This window comes from Diadema antillarum, unplaced genomic scaffold (genome assembly GCF_040938485.1).
Source record: "Diadema antillarum isolate AM-2024a unplaced genomic scaffold, OU_Dant_1.0 scf00000142, whole genome shotgun sequence".
NCBI lineage: Eukaryota > Metazoa > Echinodermata > Echinoidea > Diadematoida > Diadematidae > Diadema > Diadema antillarum.
The window spans coordinates 1032767-1056607 of NW_027271031.1; the positions used below are offsets into that span (position 1 = coordinate 1032767).

The 23841-nt window shown below is 37.4% G+C and overlaps 2 protein-coding genes across 2 annotated transcripts; one reads left to right on the plus strand and one right to left on the minus strand.

Moving 5' to 3' along the window:
• Window positions 1–6600: 6600 nt before the first annotated feature.
• LOC139721388 (transmembrane protein 41A-like) lies at window positions 6601–9863 on the minus strand. The gene is made up of 4 exons (XM_071632700.1): window positions 9718–9863; window positions 8605–8764; window positions 7674–7835; window positions 6601–6776 (listed from the first exon to the last, which is right to left on the minus strand). Exons 1-4 carry the CDS (start codon window positions 9822–9824, stop codon window positions 6624–6626), a joined length of 582 nt encoding a protein of 193 aa, XP_071488801.1. The 5' UTR covers window positions 9825–9863; the 3' UTR covers window positions 6601–6623.
• A 7811-nt stretch (window positions 9864–17674) lies between these two features.
• Window positions 17675–21770, plus strand: LOC139721390 (protein transport protein Sec61 subunit beta-like). The gene is made up of 4 exons (XM_071632701.1): window positions 17675–17755; window positions 19294–19394; window positions 20342–20437; window positions 21008–21770. Exons 1-4 carry the CDS (start codon window positions 17753–17755, stop codon window positions 21093–21095), a joined length of 288 nt encoding a protein of 95 aa, XP_071488802.1. The 5' UTR covers window positions 17675–17752; the 3' UTR covers window positions 21096–21770.
• The last annotated feature ends 2071 nt before the right edge of the window (window positions 21771–23841 follow it).

Consider the following 23841-nt stretch of genomic DNA (forward strand, 5'->3'; position numbering starts at 1 on the left):
CAGCGCGATAAGCTCCCGCCGCGATGTTTCATGACTTTTTTTCTTTCAAGTATCGCGCAACTTTTGAGACCAAAATTGTTGCGCCCGCGCGTACCGTTTTGACGCGACGCCCGTTCGAAAAAGATTTGTCAACCCCAAAATTGCTCCAAAACGTGATTTTGTGTACAAATCCAATGCAAATTGTGTTTTTTCAATTAATTCACATAAAAATTCATATCTTTACTTAGAATGGACGAAATCAATTTATTTTAGCATAATAAAGCTTCGAAAAATGTCTGTGACAAATTTAGGCCAAAAAACAAACAAAAACAAAAGGTCGAAAAACAAAGAAATACATAAGAAATTCCAAAAAACAATCAAATACATAAGAAATTAATTTCGATACAGATTTTTTTTTATCCTATGTCTCAGGAGAATGATACAAGAAACATTTTTAAAAAGAAATTAGCTTAATTAGAGCATTGATAAGTGATTTAGAGCCTAAAACTGATTTTATGCATAAATTAAAATAATTAATTAATATAAAATATAAGAAAAATTTTTCGGAGAAAGCAACCATACATTTTGATAGTATACATCGCGGGCGTCGCTTGTGCCGATTTTCGGCGCGATCACGCGTTCCATAGGCGAGATCTGAAGGGGGGGCGGAATCCGCACCCCCCAAGATATAGCATAGTCAAAAAAAGCCCAGCCTGATTAGGGTTAAGCAAACTAACACAGTACATGATTTTAAACGTTTGTTGAAAACATATCTCTTGAACATGTCCGTGGACCAGGTTTAAAACTAAGCAATGTTTATCACAGCTCTGTCACTTTTCATCTTGTTTTGCCTCCTCTCTCTCTCACACATGTCTATTTTCCTTATTTCTATTTATTAGTTCCTTTTCCTTCAATGCGCATAGGGACATTAATCTATTTTTGTGATATGCCCCATATAAATATGGTTTATCATTATTATTATTATTATTTATACAATGAAATACCAGTTCAACTGTAGTTTCATGTTGCCTTGTTTTGTCAAAGCTAACATTTGGTTTCATCAAATATGGTACAGCCTCCATCGTATTAACTACTTCCGGTTGAGACAAAATATTTGTGTATTATAATAACTGCTTTTAATTCAAGTAAAAGAGTACAATGTCATATAATTCTAATGTAACGCCTTTATTTTAGTGTTGATGTTCGATGGCGTATTGACGGTGTTACATTGGTAATGTTATCTCGACATACAGCTCCACAGAAGAGACCATGAGACCAGTTCATACAAAGTAGACAACTCCAGGCTCTTTATTGAATCACAGGAGGATTTAACGCGTAACAGAGATATGATATATCAATAGTGTACTCCCCATCCAACGGCCATATACTGTAAAACATGATATATTCGCGGCATGAAATTTTCGCGAATTGGAGCTGACAGCCTTTTTCGCGGCATGAAATTTTCGCGAATTGCCACTGGCGTTCAATGCATGTAGTGTAGACAAAAACTTTCGCGTGCATTTTAATTTCGCGAATTTTGGCGCTCGTGAAATTCGCAAAATTAAAATGCACGCGAAAATTTCTCGTTTTACAGTATCGCCCCTAAAGAGGAATGGCAAGGGAGACCAACGCTTTGTGTGTCTTTACCCGAAGAGGGTGAAAGAGAGAACTCTTTTCCAAAAGCACATGGTCACTTTTATAGTACATCTATACTCAAAGGAGGGGCTTAATCTACAACATTCAAATATTCAAAATAGAGGGATTCAAATCATAATAAAATAAAGGAGTAGGTTAATAATGACCACTGTCAATCCATGGGTCACTGACACCAGTGACTCACATATTACATGATGGGGATGATGGGGGAGAAACTTAGCACTGGTAGACAATGGGGAGACAGGTTATCCAGAAATGTTTATGGGAGAGGTTAGGCTCCTAGGGAGGTAGGGTGTGTAGACTGACCACAGGATGTGATGACCAGTCGGGTTGGACAAAATTCTGAGAATAGCAATGAAGAAGTTTTCCCTCAAGTCTGTAGTAGTTGGAGCTCGGGTTTGTAGCAACAACACTCTACCATTTGATATATTACAATAATAATATTACATTTTGAATATGATACACCTCTATGGTATGGTAAACTATAATAATTGCCTTCATCTGAGTCAAATACTTATGATTACTGACCACTTGATATTTGTAAAAAGGAAAGAGTACTCATCACATATCTTTTATCTTTTAACTGTTGTAGTCAAAACAAGGATACAAAACTAAGTCGTTTGCAACGGGCACGGACGCACAATTAATAGAAGTGGCGAATAATAACATTTGGATATGCACTGCATGATGACATGCCTGAAGCTGTTCTCTGCGTGCTGTAGAATACAGTCATGGTGATGTTACAAAACTGGCTACCACAGAAAATTCAGTGGTAAGTTGAACATATGCAAAACAGTCAAAGTATTCTGATTCAGATTGACCCATGCAATAAAACAGATATTGACTCAATTAGCTGAAATATATGCAGACAGTCCAAACATCAGTGTTTGAATTGCTACATCACCTGTGGTAGAATAGGGATTTTTCTTCTTAATCATTTTGAATTGGCACACAGCAGCTAAGGACAAAAATAAGAGAAAAGAGAAAAATACTGCAGAATAAGCAGTATGGGGTAACACAACCATATACTAAGTTAGTCATTCAAAACAACAAAAATCAATCCGTCACCTTGTCATTTCCAACATTATACAGTTTCCATGTTACCAACAGAAAAGGATTAAACAATATTTTTTCTCCCTCTCTTTCTCCCTCCCCCCCCCCCCCCCTCTCTCTCTCTCTCTCTCTCTGTGCATTTTTTACAGTCAATGCTCTTTGGTACCATATTGCAATAAACTGAATTAAACTGAATTAGTGACAGACTTCACACAGTTTATCTTTGAAAATGAACAATTCTAAAAAGATAAAGGAGATTAAAACTGAATTGCCACATCATTTTACCTTTACTTGTGCCGAGTGTAAAGAGAAGAAATAATCATTAATTAAATCATACTAATTATAATTGACTGATGATAAATGCAGAAATATTTTGCGTGTAACCACTCTCTATCAGGACTTCACCACAAGACTCTTTACATAAAACACTGGAATTTGAAAATTTGTGCAAGTGTATAAAAAGTAACAATAGCGCATTGCTACATGTATGTTATGTTATTATCATTATGTATAAATAATGAATGATATAATACACACAGATTTTGCGTGATGTACTGTACCAGTATGCATTATAAACAGCACAGGCAACAAACCCTAGACGGCCTATGAAATGACATGATACAGCTGTATTTGTAATTCTCTACTGGCAGGGTTCTAGCACTTCATGGCTTGTCTGAGAAAAATATATTACTGTGTACGTGTGTGAGGGATGAAGAAAACATGTTATAGTACCCAGTCCTTTCTTCCTGAGTGTTCTCATGATACAAATCCTGAGCACAAAAGGACATTTTCAATTCATTTTACAAAACAAAAAGCTGTTTTAAAACTTTATACTCTTGACACTACCAGTGTTTGTAAATCTTCATTACATTTGACTACACTACCCTGCTCTCATATGGAAAATCTTAGATTTTTACTCACTCATACGAGTCAAAAGCCTGTCGGATATACATCACCTCAATTGGCACCATGTAAAGTACAGTGGACTCCCATTATAACGAAGTCCTCGGGACCGGCAGTTTTCTTTCGTTATATCGAAATTTCATTATAACTGAACAAATAAACAACAGAAATACACAGAGCGGATAATGTTGCGGCCTGAATTTGTACTTTGTTGTAACCAGAATTTTGTTATAACCGTGTTTGTTATAACGGGAGTGCACTGTATTGAATTTTGACATTACAAACACAAAGCTGTCATATATTATTGGCAAGCACATTAGCAAAATAACAGCAAGATGCACAGAGATACATTGACGGCTGTTATTCCTATTCTACTTGCCATCATATAAACTGCTCCCTGAAACCAAGACCTTACCTACACATGTATACACTAAACTATTTGTGATAATGAAATACCTGCATGTCAAAACATACATTGCACATTACTTTTGTTATTGAAGGTACTTCCTGCAAACTAGAGGAAATTTTGCAGCTTAAATGCTGCCATTACAATTTTGTGATTGCATAGCTTTTATATAATTTAACCACTGCGTTAAAAGGCTTGTACCAAACTGAACTTTGCACTAGGTCATTTTACAAAGTAGGGCAACTGTTAGAAGTCCCTGAATAAAAGCCTATTAGAATTTACACAACCCTCCAGATATGATTAATTATTTCCTTACCTGTAGCACATCTCCTAAAGAAGGCTTGTAACAGGGTAGGGTAACAATAACAGATTATTTTTTTCCCCTGTTACAGTCATTTCACAGGAATTTGCACATGACTTCTTTTGTTGTGAGTGCTATCTGTAACAATTCAGTGATGATGTGAAATCTTTGCTTCTCCCTAATATGAAGATTCAAAGGGAATAAAAACCCACTTGCTTGAAAACAGTCAGGAAAGATGTCTTGTGAAAATGTCATTTTAGCTGATTTCTTGTGTAAAGAATGGATGAACTCTACAATAGTTTCCTAAAATGAAAACTGTTAAAAGAATACTTGGTTTCTCAGTAATACCACATACCATATACCAAATATTACAGGCCATGTCTATGACATTAATGTAGCAGTCTTTATAGAGGTATTTGTAATGTCCTCAATCTACATGATCGGGTTTAAAAGTGCATAGATTATAAGAGTGTACAAGTTTGCTTTAACAATTTAATTCAAAAGGTACATAGGGCTCTGAATGGACTCATCGGCAGCACACAACATCTCACTACACAGACAAATAGAGACATGACCATGTTGAGAAAGAATTGAGTGTGCATAGTTTTGTGAACAAAATGGTATGCTTAACCTTTGACCCCTGCTTCCTATTAGCAGAGTGTACTGCATGACCTTCTCCAAGCAGATGTGAGATGTCAAAATCCAAACCCATGGCGCAAGAGACTAAATCAGTTTAGGCAAGTCCTGCCTTACCGCCAAAAACTGATCAAGAGACTTCCATAACGAAGCTTTTCATGGTACATTTCAGACAAAGTGCAGGAATCGTGTGTATCCCTAACCTCTTTTGGCAGTGGGGACATTTAGAATAAAAGCACAGTTTGCTTTGAGTAAACAGCTTCATATTTTATGGGGTTTTGTGTTTTCTTTTGTTACAAAATGGCACCTAATTCTTTTGTCTCAGTAACAATCTAGAAAATACCTGATTTTTGTTCTTCTCCAAAATATACAAACAGCACATGTCCAGAAGTCTACACCAGAGTACACATCAGAAGTGAAACCACCTTCAGAGTATATTCTCATTCAATGGTACTAGACTTTTGCATAGAAATGGAATGATTTAATTCATTTATTAAAACCCTGTTTTACACACAGACCGACCCTCTTAGTTCATCTTGGCTTTCTGTTTCCGGAATAAAATGCCCGGTAGGAGAGCGACAATTGCCATTGTTGCCAATTTCAGCATTGTTGCCGTTGTTAGAACGTCCTTTATTGAAGAGATTTCGGAGAGCAGCGACCCCGTTTGGACACATATAAAGTTGTATGGCATCAGACCTGTAGTGTAAGATAATTTGTGAGGGCAGAAAAACACTGTGTTAAACATGAAAATTACAGCAATTCCCTCATGCATCAATGTTTGTGATTATCTGGAGCTCTCACTATTGTTCTCATAAAATCTCATTTCACTTCATTTCTTTGGTTTCTTTTACTATATAGCAGTTTACTGTTTACAACCATCCACAAACTAAATCATTGAACTAGCAATACAACTGCATTACACTATAGATATATCCTGATTTTGTATTGAAAGATTAACTCTAGCATACGCACAGGTAAGACCACAATGAATAATAAAAAATAAAATTTTGAAAAACTGGTCTATACAGAGTTACCAAGAACCACAGAAGTGTGAATGTTACACATATTCCTCAAAGATATGCATACACAACCAATTTTTCATAGTATCTGACTAGCATGTCCAGCTTGTCATTAGGTCCTCATTCTTGCCTGAGTCAACAATGCAACCAATTATAAAGTTTGTTCAGCATGTACATTTCCAATGAGTTATGCTTGATATTAAACAGACAAGCAGCTGGAAGTCTTCAAAATACAGGGCTCATATGTCATGCTGATTCTTGCTTACATTCTGTCTTCTGGTGGGAACATGAAAAACAAAAAGAACAAAAATACAAATTCCATTCACAACTATGACAGTACGACTGGTGCAAGAATCTGCTCATACATATTCAATGTGCAAATGAATAATATGCAAACCACCTTCCCAATCAGCATGAAGATACTGTAAAAGTGAAAATTTTCACGGTGTGGAAATTTCTACGCATTTCGCGCAACCTGACGCTAGCGCGAAAACAAAAGTACGCAAATATTTTTGCATGCTGTATGTTCCAGTAGTTAATGTCCTGATTCCGCGGAATTAGAAACACACGAAATCAATCTTACCCAGCCGAACGCGAAAAATTACTCGCGCGAAAATAACCACTTTTACAGTAAGGGGAAAATGAGAAAAGAATGAATGAAATGTTATCATCATGGCATCTTACCTACAAACACAGACAGAAAAAATTGGACTACAGGAACGTCCAAGATTGGAGAGGCCATGTTGAGAAACCAATTCGGTGACATGGGGAAGAGACGCAGGAAGAGGAGAAAGAAAAACAGTCCTTCCAGGTTGTCTTGCACCTGCACAGAAAGAGAGAGAGAGAAAAGAAAGAAATTAAATGTGATTATTCAGTAATGATACTATTTTCAATTGCCAGTTTCTATAGCATGACAAAGATGCAATACTCTGCCATATACTCGTTAGAAATTAATTACCATTAACAGACAATGGATTTCTTCATGCCCTGATGACTGTTCTGTTATTCTTCATTGTCACCTTCTCTCTCATTACTTCTTTTTTTCAAATACTTTCAGTTCCATTCAGTTTTGTGCAATTACATTTATTTCCAGCAAACAATATACATATGTACGAAAAACAATGCTATCATTTTTAACATGCTGAGGCACGTCTTTAGAAGCGAAAAACTTGTGGTGAGTGTGCCTTTAACATAAATATATACATTGAGAAAACATTTTTTCAGCTTCCTTACTCATGAAGTTGCATAACTGATCCATACTAAGCACTTGATGTTGATGTATTTCATTACAGTAATCTGTGTTGTTTTGCCTGTTGTGTACATATTCGTGTCCATTCTTACCTTATAATTTGTCCCATAATTAGAATACCCAGTACTGCTCACGTTCTAACAACATTTTTAATTGCCAGTAATGCCCAAGCAAAATTTTCATTCCTTTAGACAAATAAAGATTGAATGGTTAATAGGCAAACAGACAAATAAACCAAACACACACACACACACACACACACACACACACACACACACACACACACACACACACAACCGAATCAGGACAATTACCCCCCAGCTAAATACTGGTTAGTAATTTAAAGGTTAGAATAAAGATTAGGGTAAGGGTTAGGTTTAGGGTTAGGGTTAGGGTCAGGGGAAGGGTCTGGGGTAATTGCCCAGGTGATAATTGCCCTAGATTACTAGACCCATACAAAACATCACTTACCAGCTTCTGTAGTGGCTTCACCCGTTCGGCACAGTAGGTCATGATGAGTGTTCGGCCAAAGAAATGGGAGAGGAGGTAGCAGAAGGTGGCCCCGCAGGCAGAGAGGAGGCAGCACAGCGGAAACGCCAGCCACGTACCAAAGAGGGCACCGCCCAGCAGGTTCTGAGGGTGGCACAAGGTGGAAATGAGGTTGGATACATCATTTTCTGGAGATTGTTTCATACAGAATTTTGGTATGCTGTGTGTGTCTTCAATGATATTCTAACTTCCAAATAAAAATGATCATTTTGGTGACTTTTACATGCAGCCATTGATACACAAAATTAAAAAGAAAAAAGGGGGATAGAGAAATTTGCCTGTAAATTTCAACAACAATTGAAGTGGATTAGTGGAAAAAAAATGAAATAAAACTGAACAAAAAAAAACAGTGGCATACTATGATTTTAAGTTGATCTAACCTTTAAATGTCAACTTAAATTCTTCGTCAAATACCCCCATAACCATGTCTGTCTACTCAAATCTAACTGGAAGAGGCAAAAAGTCTGCTGAAAGTCAACGTTGATCTAGGCATACGGTAATCACTACATTCATTGCACAGCTTAAAGGGATGGTATAGTTTTTATTGAGATGGCGGAGTTAGATTACAATTTTTTGCCAGATAATCAAAAATCCCTTATGAAATGTTAAAGAGCATAGAAGAGGAATTCAAAGTTTATTTGATGAAAATCAGTTTTGAAATGGCTGAGATATTCAAGAACAAAGTAAAACAAAGTTGCCCTTTCACATCCTTAATAAAAGGTGGGACCCAACTTTTATTAGGACCTCTTTGTTTTGTTTTGATTTGTTTTTTTGCTGAGCATTTCAGTAAGGTTTATATATTCACTAAATCCACATATATGATTTGTAAAAACTTTCCCTTCAAATGACTTACCATGAACACTGATCCAGGAATGGCAAAAGTCTGTTTGTACAGATAGGCACTGCAGAAGAGCAGCATGATGTATGCAACATTATCACTCTTGTACTGCTGGAGCAAGTCAACCGTGTCCTTCAACTCCTCCAGGTTACTTGGAAAGCCGAGTTCAACATGACTGCATTCAATGAGGGAAAAAGGAAGATTGATGGTTATAAAATAAAATCTGTGTAACGACATTCAAAGAATATCTCGTTCACATCACAGACAACAGTACTGTACGTGAAGCACAACACCAGACACTGTGATCTTGTCCATATGCCCCCCCCCCCCCCCCTCCCCCAACATGGGGTCACGTCCCACCTGCAGGGGAAAAAATGTAAAAATCTACACCCACTTGCTAGATATCTCTGTGCCTTGTTGTTTATATCTAGCTTGATCACCAGCGTCTTGACGTTGCAATAAATGGTATGCTGTGCTGTGCTTTAGGCCCCTACTAGGTAAATGACTTATAAGGCATGCCCAGCAGCCTGCGCCTGGCTGTATTTATAGGTCTAGACTAGTAAATTCAAATAGTAACAAGTTTGTCAAATCCAGTGTAATTTACTTGGCTACCAAAGTATCCTATTATGGTGGACGTTTAGACAAACTTAGTCGCCCAAATACATCTTGACTTTAGACTAGGACTAATGTGGAAACTGCAACTGGCTTGTTAGGCAATCAAATGGATTTTATTATACACTACTGTACAGTACTGTATTAACACAACATACAAAAGATATTCAATTTAAACTTTTGTTACCGGTACAATTATTCGAGATGAGAAGAGTTTCACTCTTTATTTCGGATTCCAAACATTCTTTTACGTAGCAAGACATCACGCATGATATTTAATATATATTTCTATTCGGTGACCATCCTTTCGAGAATTTCTAGTTTGAATTTATCTTCTTGTGAGCATGGCCATGGTAAATGGGCCTATGACTCAAATGAGTATGATAATGAATTGAGTTGTATATCGTATTTAAGCAGAAATTGCTTACAATCCCTACATAGTAAGAAGTACACGGGACTACTATTACTGCACTCTTGCGACAAAGGACTCCGAATAAAGATAAACGAAGATTCTACCTTGAATTTGACGACTGCGATGGGTAATTGATAGATAGAATGTACAACCAAGACGTTGCTACCATGAAAATGCTACCTATGGCAGAAATTGAGATTAGAATCCCCATTTTGTCCGTGTTTTCACTGCATTGGGCCCAAGTGATGTCGTCGTTGACGGACGACAGTCGGTCTGTCATTCAGCAGTGTGTACAGTGTAAACATGCGTGCTGCTGCATCGCATGCAGCAGCTGATTGCCCAGACACTTGTGACGTGTGTTTTGTGACACATCACATGACCCCGATCACGTTGTCGTAGACGAATAAAGACCTACAAAAAAAAACTACTTAGTAGTAGTGTGTGTACGTATGCATGCATTCAGTTTCGAAACATCCATAACTCGACGAGTATGTCGGAAGACAAAAAAAAAAACTTTAAACAACAACGAACGAAAAAAAAAAATGGGGACCTCTGAAATAAGAAGAAAAGATGATTCAATGGGTTATACAATGAGTAAGGTGCATTGATATGTCACGGTCGTTAGGCATAGGCATACCAAAACAAAAAAAAAACTGTCGAAGCCCCCAGTTCTTCTTCTTCTTCTTCTTCTTCTTCTTCTTCTTCTTCTTTTTCTTCTTGAATTCTTCTTCTTCTTGAATTCTTCTTCTTCTTCTTCTTCTTCTTCTTCTCCTCCTCCTCCTCCTCCTTCTTCTTCAGGTTAAGTCTGCCTCCTTCAATTATAGGCTGATGATTCTTGCAGACTGTTATTTATAGGATAATACAGTTTATTTTCAGATATTTACAAGCACATAACAAATTTGAAGAAAACGACTAGCTACTGTGATCAACCGCTAGTCCGTTATGACTGAACTGAATAGACACTGACATTTTAAAAAGAAAAAAAAAAACACCCAAACCGAACAGGGTCTATCTATGTTGTATAGGCTTGACTTCTTTATCGGACAAAATCGGGAAATCTAATATCGCACAAACGATCCCTCCGACAACTGACTAATAAAATTATGATAATACATGTATGTCATTCATATGCTCCGGGATGAGAATACAATATTGGATGTCCTCCAGATATAGACAGTGATAAACTTTGACAACATTTGAAATTAATATTTTAATTGGTAGATAAAGTTGTGCGTGTGCTCTAAGAAGAGAAATTGAGAAAGGTGTCTCTAAAGGAGCGGTCAGACTGGCAAAAGATCGAGATGTTAATTGAATATTTTGAGGTCTTAGCGATATGTCATTAATGTTCCGAAAAATATTGTATTTTTAATTGGTGTATGTTGTATTCTTTATTTGGTATGTATTATATATGTTTTTTTGTTTGCCATTTCTTCTTTGTTGACATGTTTGAACATGTATGCATTATCTTTTCATTTTTGAAGCGCCATGAGCACTGAAAAGTGGACCTGTGCGCTATACAAGTACCCATTATTATTATTATTATTATTATTGTTATTATTATTATTAGTAGTAGTAGTAGTAGTAGTAGTAGTAGTATATTTTGTCATCCGTTCACACTGAACCAAAAATCTTGATCTTGCACGTGCGCAGAAGAAAGAGAAGAAAGAGCGCACCGTCTCATGGCTAGCGATTGTGACGTAACAATGAACCCCTGCATAGAACACAATAGCAGTACGCTTCTGAGGCACCGCCCGAAAACGGGTGGTGGACTGGACAGGTCACATGACAAACTTTGCAAACTTTTAGTTTCTAGCGCTGAGACTGGCAAAAGATCGAGAAGTTTGGCGGGGGAGGGAAAATATCCCTTGTTTGAGTGGGAAGTTTTGCGGGAAGTTTGCGGTCACACTGACAAAACTGAAATTTAATTGAATCTATATAATCGACGTTAAGTATTGTTCAATACCGTATCCGGGAGAACTACCCCCCGGAGAACTACCCCCTGGGTAACTACCACCCGGATAACTACCCCCAGGATAACTACCACCCGGATAACTACCCCCCGGATAACTACCCCCGGATAACTACCCCCCGGATAACTACCACCCGGATTACTACCCCCCCCCATAACCATACCCCCCCCCCCCCGCCCCCTCCTGATACTTACCTACTGGACAACCCTCCCTCCCCCCCCCCCCCCCGAAAGAAGTACCACCCTTTGTAATTTTTCCATAAGTTCATAACACCATATCAGAAGATGCACCTTTCTCTTACACTGTCATCATTTACTCTTTTGGCTTGTCATTTTCTACCGTTATAACACATTAGAAGATAAACATAAGAAAAGGAGAGTTGATTTCACTGCAATTCATATTTCCTTAACATTAGCGAGGGACCCTTCGATATAAAGCCATAATTTCTGATAGGATCCAGGCACGGTTTTATGAAGTCAGTCCTGACAAGCTGTCAGTTCCACACAATTACCAATCGTTGTAGGTCGATCAAAGCAGGTCCATGGTAACAAGTCGGTGACTCGAGCTTATCAATCAAGCAGAACCCATGGTTTTATTGAAATTATTAGAGACTAACAAGATGTCATAACTGGCAACTTTTACCAAACGGTGCCCTTATCTGTCATAAGAGTAAGATTACAGCTTGTTTTACATACCAGTAGAATTGTGCTAGTTTTCAAATTAAATGTTCTCGACACTTTAAGGGGAAATCCAGTTCAAATATAAGTTAGTCTGATTAGAAAGAGTAAAATATTAACGGTATTTTTTTTTTTTTTTTACAAAACATCCCTAGTTGTTAACGAAGTCTTTTGTCCTGCACCCTCTTTTTAAATAGATCTATAGAGAGTTGTAGTTGACAGAATCCTTTTTATATTATAGGGCTGCCCTGTTTTATCCCGGCCATTTCAAGAGTATTTTTTTTTTCACAAAAACTTGAATCCTTCTTGGAATAACATGCTCTTTAATATTTCGTAAGGGGTTTCTAATTTTCTCACCCAAAAGATGTTTAAAACCTGAAGTTAGGTCTCGACCAAAACCAGACGATATGTAGTGAAAAAATGTTTGTTTGGTTGTTGTTGTTTTTTTCAATTCAAATAGCAAACGTTGTTCGAAAATAACAATGAGAAACGTAATTTTCTGGGGGAGAGTTATTGTAAGAGGGGTGACTGTTTGGAGCCTAATTTTAATAAGGAGTAATTGTCAAGGGAGGTAATGCTCTGCGGTGATCATACCAAGGAGGTGACAATCTCTTCCCACATTCTTGATATACTAGTTGTTAATGCCCAATGATGCAGTAGGGCAATTCTGAAATGAGCGTTAACGGTATAACAGTGAAATAGTCACAAAATTGATGAAACAATGCAAAGAAAGCAAATTAAGACAGAGACGAAGAACACAAATAAAGATACAGTACACTCCCGTTACAACGAACACGGTTATAACGAAATTTCGTTATAACGAAGCAAAACTTCTGGTCCCAAAATTATCGCCATTAAAGTCTATGGTACAAAATTCGCTTATAACGAAGACGGTTATAACAAAATTTTCGTTATCACGAAGTATTTTCTGAGCACCACTGACAAAGAAAAATAAAGGAAATGTGCTCCGTTATAACGAGATGCGGATCGCATTCGAAAATGCGTAGCGGAACATGCATTTTTAAAGCGTCTCCGCATGAGCGAACGCATCATTGAATGTTCACTCCGTATATCACGCACAGTTTCCGAGGGGAACTTGCATTATTGTAATACAATAATCTGAATTCAGATAAGGTTTGTTTCATTGTTCCGAAGTCCTTTAATGCAAAACACACAGATTCTGATACAACTAAATGTCCGTAATAGTTCGGAAATAATATATTAAGCACATTTTGGAGTTATTCCATAACAAAGGTTCGTTAATCCGATAATAAAATATGGTCCTTATTCTCATTCTTATACGGTTCGTTAGTCCGAACATGATAGGAATTCAAAACGTTCGTTAATCGGAACATTACAAAAATATCGTTAATCCATGGTGAAAAAAAGGAGAGTACACTAACAAAACTTAAGAACTGCAATCCTTATAATCGTCTTAAGATAAGTAAATCTTCGAAATAACTAACTTTTCTCATTTTTTTTCATTAGCAAAATTTCTTCGGAATAACGAACCTTATTTCATTTTCGGATGAAAAATCCTTCGGAACAACGGACTTTCTGAATAGTGAACCTTTCTCACTTTTTGATTTATAAACCTTCAAAATGACGAACCTCACTTCATTTTCAGATCAACGAACCTTCGGAAAATGAACAATATATTATTTTGATCTAAATCATGAACTTTCGGAATAACGATTCTTCAGAAATGCGAACCTTCAGATAAACAAACCATCGGAATCCCGGGAATGGCGAAACTTCGGAATAAGGAGCCTTCGGAGTAACGTACTTTAGTAAGAAAAGAACCTTTGGAATAGCGAACTGTAACCAAATCCTACACCGTCATTTTCTACACATGTGTGACAACACAAACAACTTTATGCTCTTTTTAAAATGTGATATTTAAACGAAATTAAAAAGGTATTCTCCCATCTCACATAGCTTTCCAGCGTATGATGAGGATTCAACAAATAGAATTTTTATGCGTGGTTTCCTTCTTTTCCTTATACATTGCATATTATATTTGTTCGGTTATAATGAAATTTCGTTAAAACGAAAAAAAAAAAATGCCGGTCCTGAGCATTTCGGTTTAACGGGAGTGCATTGCACATGAACACACACGAGATAAATCCCTTGTAATGAGAGAAAGAGGAAAGGTGAGTAATGAATGACAAGAATAGACTACCTTCACGGTGGACAGAGAAAAGCGAGAGGGAAGAGGAAGATGATGGTTCAAAACTAGGGCACGTGAGGCATGAGATATAAGCTCCTCAAAATAAAGAATTGTTACATGGAGTTGTGGTAAACGATAGACGATTGTGGTTAGAAAAATATTGCAAAAAGTATAACTCATTCTGAAGTGTAACATTTCTTCAAAATGTCTTTAATTCAATGGTAAAGGCATTCAAACTTAAAACTTCTTTTATACTATACTATCAAGAGAAATCCGAAATTTCGGAACAGTAAAAGAAAATACAGATTTAGCGAAAATAGTTTTGGTTAAAGGCATTGACATTTACTGGATGACCGTGTAGGATATGAAGGGACAGCTTCGTGTTTTATGAACATAGAGTCAAAATACAGAGGGAGAAATTAAGCTTGTACATAAATCGTCCTAAATGCAAACGATACAAATCGTAAATCCTTAAGATGTTGTTTTCATAAGATGATGTCTCAGTATGGCATCTTTATGATTCCTGGCAAATAATACAAAGAACTTCGTTTTCTGTAGTAATGATATCCTTTTTATTAAAAGTAAGAGTCGGGGGGGGGGGGGTGGGGGCAGTGACCCGGGAGGTAGTTACCCAGGGAGTAATTTACGTGGTGCACTGTCCTGGGGGTAATTTTCCTCTTGATAGTTATAGGGGAGGGGGAGTTGTAGGCCTACTTATCCGGGGTAATCATCCATGGGGAGTTATCGGAGGGGGTAGTTATCGGGTGGAAGTTATCTTGGGTCTAGTTATCGGAGGAGGGGGTAATTAACCTGGGGATAATTATCCTGGTGGTAATTATCGGGGGGGGGGTAGTTATCCGGAGGGTAATTATCCGGGGGTAATTAGCCGGGGGGTAATTATCCGGGGGGTAATTATCCGGGGGGTAGTTATCCGAGGGGTAGTTATCCGGGGGGTAGTTATCCTGGGGGTAGTTACCCAGGGGGTAGTTCTCCTGGGGGTAGTTACCCAGGGGGTAGTGTTCCGGGGGGTAGTTATCCAGGGGGTAGTTTTCCGGGGGGTAATTATCCAGGGGGTAGTTATCCGCGGGGGTAGTTATCCAGGGGTAGTTATCCGAGGGGTAGTTATCCAGGGGGTAGTTTTCCTAAGGGGTAATTGCCCTGGGGGGTGATTGCTCTAGGAGGGTAGTTGTCCGGGGGGTAGTTGTCCTAGGGGGTAATTACCCTGGAGGGTAATTGCCCTTTGAGGGTATAGTTGTCGGGGGGGGGGGGGGTAGTTGCCCTAGGGGGGAATTGTCCTGGGGGGTAATTATCCGGGTGGTAGTTATCCGGAGGGTGGTTTTCCAGGGGGTACTGTTCCTAGACCCGTTAAATACACAAAATGTGAACAATAGTTACAATAAAAAACGTTTCCAGACTAAACCGTCTATAGCTATGGTTTACTGAGAAAAACACTGATATCTCCTTATATTTTAGGCTTTATTGCGAAAATTTTATATGGTAGGATGTTTTGTGATAAAACAGACCTACACATATGCATCAAATGTGATATCTTGAAAATGTTTCACTGCTCCAAAAGGTAAACAGGACTTTTAAGAGACGTTTGTTGAGATAAAGGATGTTTACAATATCATATGGGCAAGAGTCGAGCTGTTTTCAGTGTCTTGACAGTTATCAGGCTGGAAAATCCAAACATGGAGGAGTATACCTCTTCAGGTATGAATAGCCTATATGTCAGTCTGGGACGGTTATTAAGACAGGTCGAATGACTAAAATAAACGAAACAAATAAACAAACAAGAGTCAGCTCCTACAACTGTTTACATCATTATGACATGATAATACTGTTAATACAACTTTTAAGAGCGAGTTCAGCGTACCACGTTCTCGCATTCCACGTACAATGGTATAAGTAGCGCTGAGCAAAATGTTTCAAGCGAGTTATAAAGCACATCATATATTTACTGTTTCCCTGGTGAAAATTGAAAACCAAAAAAATGATTGAATAAATAGATGAATTGAATATTGAGTAGAGAGGGGGAAAGAGAGATGACATGCCTAACGCCCCCCCCCCCCCCCCAGGTGGTCATCGTAGAAATGGGCAGATCTCTTCAGTATTTTCCAGAAATGTTTTTATTAGGGGTAGCTTTCAAATTTTTCCCAAACAATCCTGAAATAGATTTCGATTCCATAGTTTCGAAACGCCGAAGGAAATCCAAATCCATCTTCTTGTGTTTGCCCGCCGGTTCTCCTGAATGTATTTTACTGTGCATATTTTGCTGCAAAGCATTCTGGGCTAATTCTCTTTTCGCTGGACATTTCGTCACCACGTATGCCTACGTCATGCTGTTTTGCTATATCTTCCCTTCCAAAAGCTTGTGATAAGGAGTCAAAATCCCATCCCCATGTATCCTTAACCCTTTCTGTGCTTTGACCCAAAATGTGGATAGATTTCACACATATACCTATGGACAGGAAATAAACGTAGCACATAGAGGGTTAAAAGGAGTATTAGTTCTATTTCGAATCTGAAACAAGCATAATGTGTGTGGTTGACCACCTTAGTGAGGGGTAGGGGCCTGGGGCTAACGATCAATTGGTCATAGACTGTGCACATTTAACACAAAAATCCACATTTGAAGCAGTTACAAATCGTATTATCTCATCGGTGACATCTACTCAAGTAATGCAGAAATGAATATTGAATCGTCACAATGAATAATATCTTATGGAAAGCAGGTGGAACTTTTTGCACTTGCACTGATAGCTCCCCTCCGTCGGCGCTAGAATGATAGGCCCTACTTGTAGATTCTGGATTATTGTTTATTCCCTACAAGTGGGATCTGTTTTTATATTTGACTTGTTTGCGGTTTGTTGTTTTTGTTGTTCTTGTTGTTCTTGTTCTTGTTCTAGTTCTAGTTCTAGTTCTTGTTCTTGTTCTTGTTCTTGTTCTTGTTTTTGTTCTTGTTCTAGTTCTAGTTCTTGTTCTTGTTCTTGTTCTTGTTCTTGTTCTTGTTCTTGTTCTTGTTCTTGTTCTTGTTCTTGTTCTTGTTCTTGTTCTTGTTCTTGTTCTTGTTCTTGTTCTTGTTCTTGTTCTTGTTCTTGTTCTTGTTCTTGTTCTTGTTCTTGTTCTTGTTCTTGTTCTTGTTCTTGTTCTTGTTCTTGTTCTTGTTCTTGTTCTTGTTTGGGGTTTAGTTGGTGTAGGTCAGTGGAACATCCTTGCGGTAGTCGCAATCTCGAGAGCGCCATCTACGAGAAAAATATATTAGCTCGACGTGTCAATTTCCTTTGCTTGCGGTCGTGACGCTTCTGAAAACAACTCCGATATGGTAAGAAATATGGCCTTTTGTTTTAAGTGTGGAGGAATGCAGTAAAATGTTCTCGGATTCAGCGTAGAATATTGTGTGTGAATTTATATTTTTCAACGGATTGGTGTGTTTGATGTTGTATATTCGATGTATATTTCGGAATACTTCTCAGTACAGACGGGTTCTTGCAAGCAGCTGTTACTGTGTATGTCCCATGTGTTCAAATTGGTGTAAGTTGTAGTGCATACGTGTCATGTCTTTTCTGCAATTCTGAGCCAGTGAAGCTGAGCTGAACTTGACCGAAAGATCGGTCTGTATCTGTCCGTCGGGGAATGTTTCGCGGAGACTGCGTCTAGCTTCACGGATCCCCTCCAAGGACAGCGTTAATGGCAAAATATAAAAGAGTCCTCCGGACAGACGGATCTTTCTGTCTAAGCTGAACAAGCCATGCCATCGGCCATCCATGATGGCCACGATGGGATAAATTCGGTGTGGTTTTAGTGATTTTACATGAATTCAAGTGTTTGTTTTATTGGACAATATGAAACTGGACTAACAGTAAATTTATTCATGGCCATGGCTTGATTTGAGGAAATAATTTTTTAGCATGTTTACTTAGCAACAGAATTGCCGATTTGTGTAGCCTTGTGTAAATTTTACACAGTGGTTAGTGTCGGGTCAGACAATGAAATAGATTTACAAAATGTACATGTACCTAGATTCCAGATGTCCAGCTGTGTAATCTAATTGTAGTCATGAGATGGGTTAGTCTTCCGGCCCTAAGTCTGTCATCTTGGCAACTTATCCTGCTCCTGTTTTAAGAATAAAATTAGAGTATAAGTGCAGGTCTAATATAAAAACCATGAATATGATCTTGTTTATGTGCCAGTATACATGTACATGGTAGTATAGGCCATGTGACTTCTACGCACATTTTTGTCCTCTCCTGCATCGTAATTTGAATGTGATATGTGATAAGTCACTGAATTCTCAGAAAATGTATAAACACCAAGGGGCACATACATTTGGTTTTTAACTTTACACCCACTTCCAAGTGCAAGGTACATTATACAGCTGTAAGTACATGTACATTATATATTATTTTAGATCACACTTTCACAGGCTTTGATTGATGAACAGGCATCATCCTCAAATTTTTATTTATCATGGAATGAAAGCAAAATAAAGTAAGGCAGAGAAATAATTGTGGTTTTAGAAACAAATTTGTCAGAATGTAGTTCGGAGTCTGAAAATAGCATAAGTGTTTGGTAGAGTTGATATGAAGGTGTATTTCGACTTTGTAGATTTTCAAAGTCATTTGGTACAGAAGTATCGCTGATGAGACATTGCATTAACATTTTGTCAGTGATATTTCACCCTTCTGTGACATTCATTGTCTATGTAGTTTTGTCATGTTTTCACATTGTGTCATATCGATAAGTGATATGCGTACAAAATGCTATTTCGTATTGGTTGAATGTCCTTGAATCGATATACATGTATGTTGTACCCTCTGTCATTCATCAGAGAGTATTTGCTTATCTTTTTTGTGTGTGCAGGCTCTTTCATCTCCAAGCTCAACCTCTGTAGGAGGAGGGGGACGTGCTCCTTCCAAATCTGTCTCGCCCAGGTCAGGTGGAGGGTCACAGGTCAGACAAAGGTAGGTCAACATACAAGAGGGTACATTTATTCAGTAATGCCTGGCCCTTGTTAGTGCTGTGGGTATGCGTTGAATTTTGCATTGGTTGACAACTCACAATGGGGTTGCTAGCCAAGCGTGCTCAGAGTCAGACTTCCAGTTCAAGTGAGAACATCATTGAACAGATATAAGCTGAAATATTATGATTTCTTTTTATGCTCTTTCCATAGTGACAGTCATGCACATCAAATGTTTCATGTCATATGGAATTTATGATTGCTTACTCGCAGTGACTGTGTCTTTTGCAGAGTTGATTTCATTCACTGATATGCAAATAGACAAGGTCCAATAGAGAGATTGCTGACTTAAACTGTGATTACTTGATAAAACATTTGCATCTTCTAAATTCAGAGCAACAACAATAACAAAAAGATGGTATGTAAGGTTAATACTTGTTTTTTGACATTGCACCAACTTACTAACTGCAAAGAGACTTGATTTTAATGTGCTGTCTGTGTACATGTAAATTGAAAAGCTATTCATGAAAGCATCGATTCTACTAGGTTTTTAATGAGTATTACTGATACATTCAAGATGATTGTTTTTTATGCAGATCTTCATAACATATGTATACATGCATTATTTCTGTGACAAGTGGATAGCATATATGAACATGCTTAAATTTATCAATTACTGAGTGCATGCAAACTGGATTTCAAATACTGAAGAGTCTTGATACGAAACAGCAGTTTCATTCACATAGTATTTATTTTTTCCCACGAAACAATATTTAATCGTATCAAGAAACATGGATACATTGAATTAATTATTAATCTGGCCTATTTTGTGAAGCACCTTGACTGGCACTTTCAAAATGATGCTCCTGTTTGGTCTGTTCCATTACTTGTTGTTTGTTTTCCTCTGCTGGTAGCATGTATTTATCATCTTTGTTTATTTGTTGATACTAGGAAAACTGGGGGTGCCACCACAAGAGGGCGTGCTGCGGGAGGAAACAGTGGCGGCATGTGGCGGTTCTACACTGAGGACTCCCCAGGACTCAAAGTGTGAGTGTGCTCAAAATTTACTTATTTTTTTCATATTAATCAATTATTTGGTCAGTCATAATGTATGATATTTTTATGTAATATTGTATGTATGTTTGCATATCTGTTTGTAGATATGCAGTGCATACTGCATTGTATTCAACCAGAAATTTTCACGTGCATGAAACTGGTGCAAATTTCACAAGAAGCCATTGTCTACACAATGCATTAAATGCCAGTTGCATTTCATGAAAGTTTCATACTGCAAATGTTTCTAGCTTTATAGTATGTTTGTACGCAGGATGTATTGTGGTGTTTTTATTTCCCCATATTTCAAGAGTCGACTGATATTTGGGAAATTGATAACTTGCATAAAAAAAATTGCCTCCCTTTTGACAAATGGACTATATATATTATTGTCTCCAAGGTGGAAAATCAATAACTTCTCATGAATTCAACCATTTTTGGAATTGTCTCGCAATTTGAGAAATATGACTTGTATTCTGTTTGCAAAATATATGGCATACATGTATATGGTATAATTATGAATATTCATATGTTTGTTGTTTGTTTCTGTTCTGTTTTTTTCAGTGGGCCTGTTCCAGTTCTCGTCATGAGCCTCATCTTCATTGCCTCGGTCTTCATGCTGCACATCTGGGGAAAGTACACCCGCAGTTAAAGGAGCAGATCTTTTGCCACGGCATTGCAGGAATACAGCCATACATGCCAAAACACCAATTTTTTTCGCCTCCTCGTGTGTTTGTTTGGATCCAGAGCAGAATGTGAGGAGGGTTGATGCCCGCCCTCTGGAGGGACTCGCAGAAAGGAGCAAGATCGAAAATATGAAATCATGTCGGCTCTCCGTAATGACTTTGGAAATTGAATGGACTACGTAGAGAGAGAGAGAGAGAACGAGGAACAGAACTTAAATCTTTGTGTAAAGTGGTCTTGGACAACTACGCCTGTCACCGATCTATGTTACGTGGCTTTTGATTAACATACTGTAAAAGTGGAAATTTTCATGCATTTCACGTGACCACAAACTAGCACAAAAATAATGGCACATAGATATTCTTGCTTGTTATATGGTCCTCTAATAAATTAATGTCTTGATTCCACAGAAATAAAAACACACAAAGTTCATCTTACCTGGCCAAGCACAAAAAATATATATATATACTAGCATGAAAATATCCACTTTTACAGAACATGTCTTTTCATTTTACGAGCACTCTATCACAAAATTTGTCATGAAATTGCCATCAATTTCGGATTCACCTCTACATCTTCGCTATTTTCTCACTCTATTGTGTTGTGGACATTTTCCGACAATTATACATGATGCCTCATTTGACTTTCTTCTTCTTTTTGTCCTTCTCATTTGAATGAAATTTAATGTAATTATACACCTTGTCCATTGAATGACTGTGTATTTGGCTGTGCTTGTGCTCTGAACATGTTGGATGGTGTCATAATTAATGCATCATACCTCAGAAGTCATGATACAGTGCACTCCCATTATAACAAACACGGTTATAGCGAAATTCCGGTTACAACGAAATAAAAATCCATGTTGCAAAATTACCAGCTCTATGTTTTTTTAGCGTTTATTCGTTCGGTTATAACGAAATTTCTATATAACGAAAGAAAACTGCTGGTCCCGAGGACTTCGTTATAATGGGAGTCCACTGTATCAAGTTTGGATGATTTGAGGTGATGGAAAGATTCAGAAGAGACAGTTAACATAATACAGGACTGAATAAATACTATGTAATTCCTTCTAAACTCTTATGAAGAAAATCTAAATTTCCATGTAGAAACACATTCATGAAAAGTGCAAAAAGTGTAATTCAGTTTTTAAAAAAAGAAGAAGAAGAATTGAAGTTTCAAATTATATTGCAAGACATTCCCTTTCATTTCACTACTTATTTCTCCTATTTTGTTTTAATATCTTCAATCTGTATTGTTTCATTTGATGTGAAATTGATTAAGCTGGTATGCTGTAGTATATCAGTGATAAAAGATATTGGGACGTACATAATTGTAGAATAAAGTAGATGTTATTTGTCATTTTAGAATACATGCATCTTCCTTTTTTATCTTTTGAGTTGTTTGAGCAAGTAACAAGTATTGCCTGAAGTCTGTTATGGGATGCTTTTGGTTGTTTTGTCACAGAGGAAACATGACATACACGTATGACATATAGTTATTAAAAACCCACATCAAATACATGTACATATTATATTGTCCATTTTGTAACAGGTGTAAAAATTCCTAGAGACTTTGCTTTTCAAAACCTGAGAGGGAGAATGTATGCATTAGTCTTTTTTTTATGATTATGTGCACTGCTCATGTTTGAAGGATTCAACATCCCAATGCAGGGTTTATTGCTCCATTCTTGAAAGTACATGTAATGAACAGTTAAATCAACTCGATTGTGTCACAAATACAAATTGCATAGTTAAGGTGTGATTTCACACCTTTTTTTAAGGTTGGCCTAAATGAATAGAGTAAATCTAGACCAACAGAATGGTTTGTAGAAGTTTCATTGTAATTTGGCATAGAATAAGAAATTTATTGAATTGTATAGGTTTGTGTGTCAAATACAATACAATACAATACGATACAATACAATACAATACAATACAATACAATACAATACAATACAATACAATACAATAAAATACAATACAATGTTTGATACACTCTTCCTACGAGGCTCAGTGCGCCTACAAAATGACAAAAATAAACAAATGAACAAACAAATACATGCAATGTATCGGGTACATCCACACAAACAAATTTGAAGAACCAATAGCATCATCTCGCAACATAACTCTCCCATTGGTTTGTAGACGTACATACGTTCACCAGCATTCTAATAATCTTGAGGGTTGAGTACAGTAGTTAGCAACTAGACCCTTTCCCCTAGAAGACCACTGCTGCATTATCACAGTATAAATGCCAAAGTAATATGATGCAAATGGTAGTACGAGGTGATAATGTCTTCACCTCATCTATGTGCATAATACTTGTGGTCACTGCTGATATAACATCTGCTGACAAGACATGTGAGAAAAGTAAAATTGTCAATATGGTCATGGCCTGTTGGAAGCACTCGAAGAATGGGGGGGGGGGGGCATAATCTGCACATGACTACATGTATTCACACAGACATTTTGTGTTTTTTATTACATTTCTATGACTAAGTAAACTCGGACAAACAGCATGGCAGACATTAGCAATTCAGTAGAATCACACTTCAAGTAAGACAGAATGAAATTTGTTAAAGTTTTGAATGTTTTCACAGAATAAACGCAAATCAGAAGAGCCAATGACATATCATCAACTATCTTTTTTTTTATTAGTTCACTTACAAAACATTATTCAAATGTCTTTGGAATAATGTTTACCAATTGCAATTT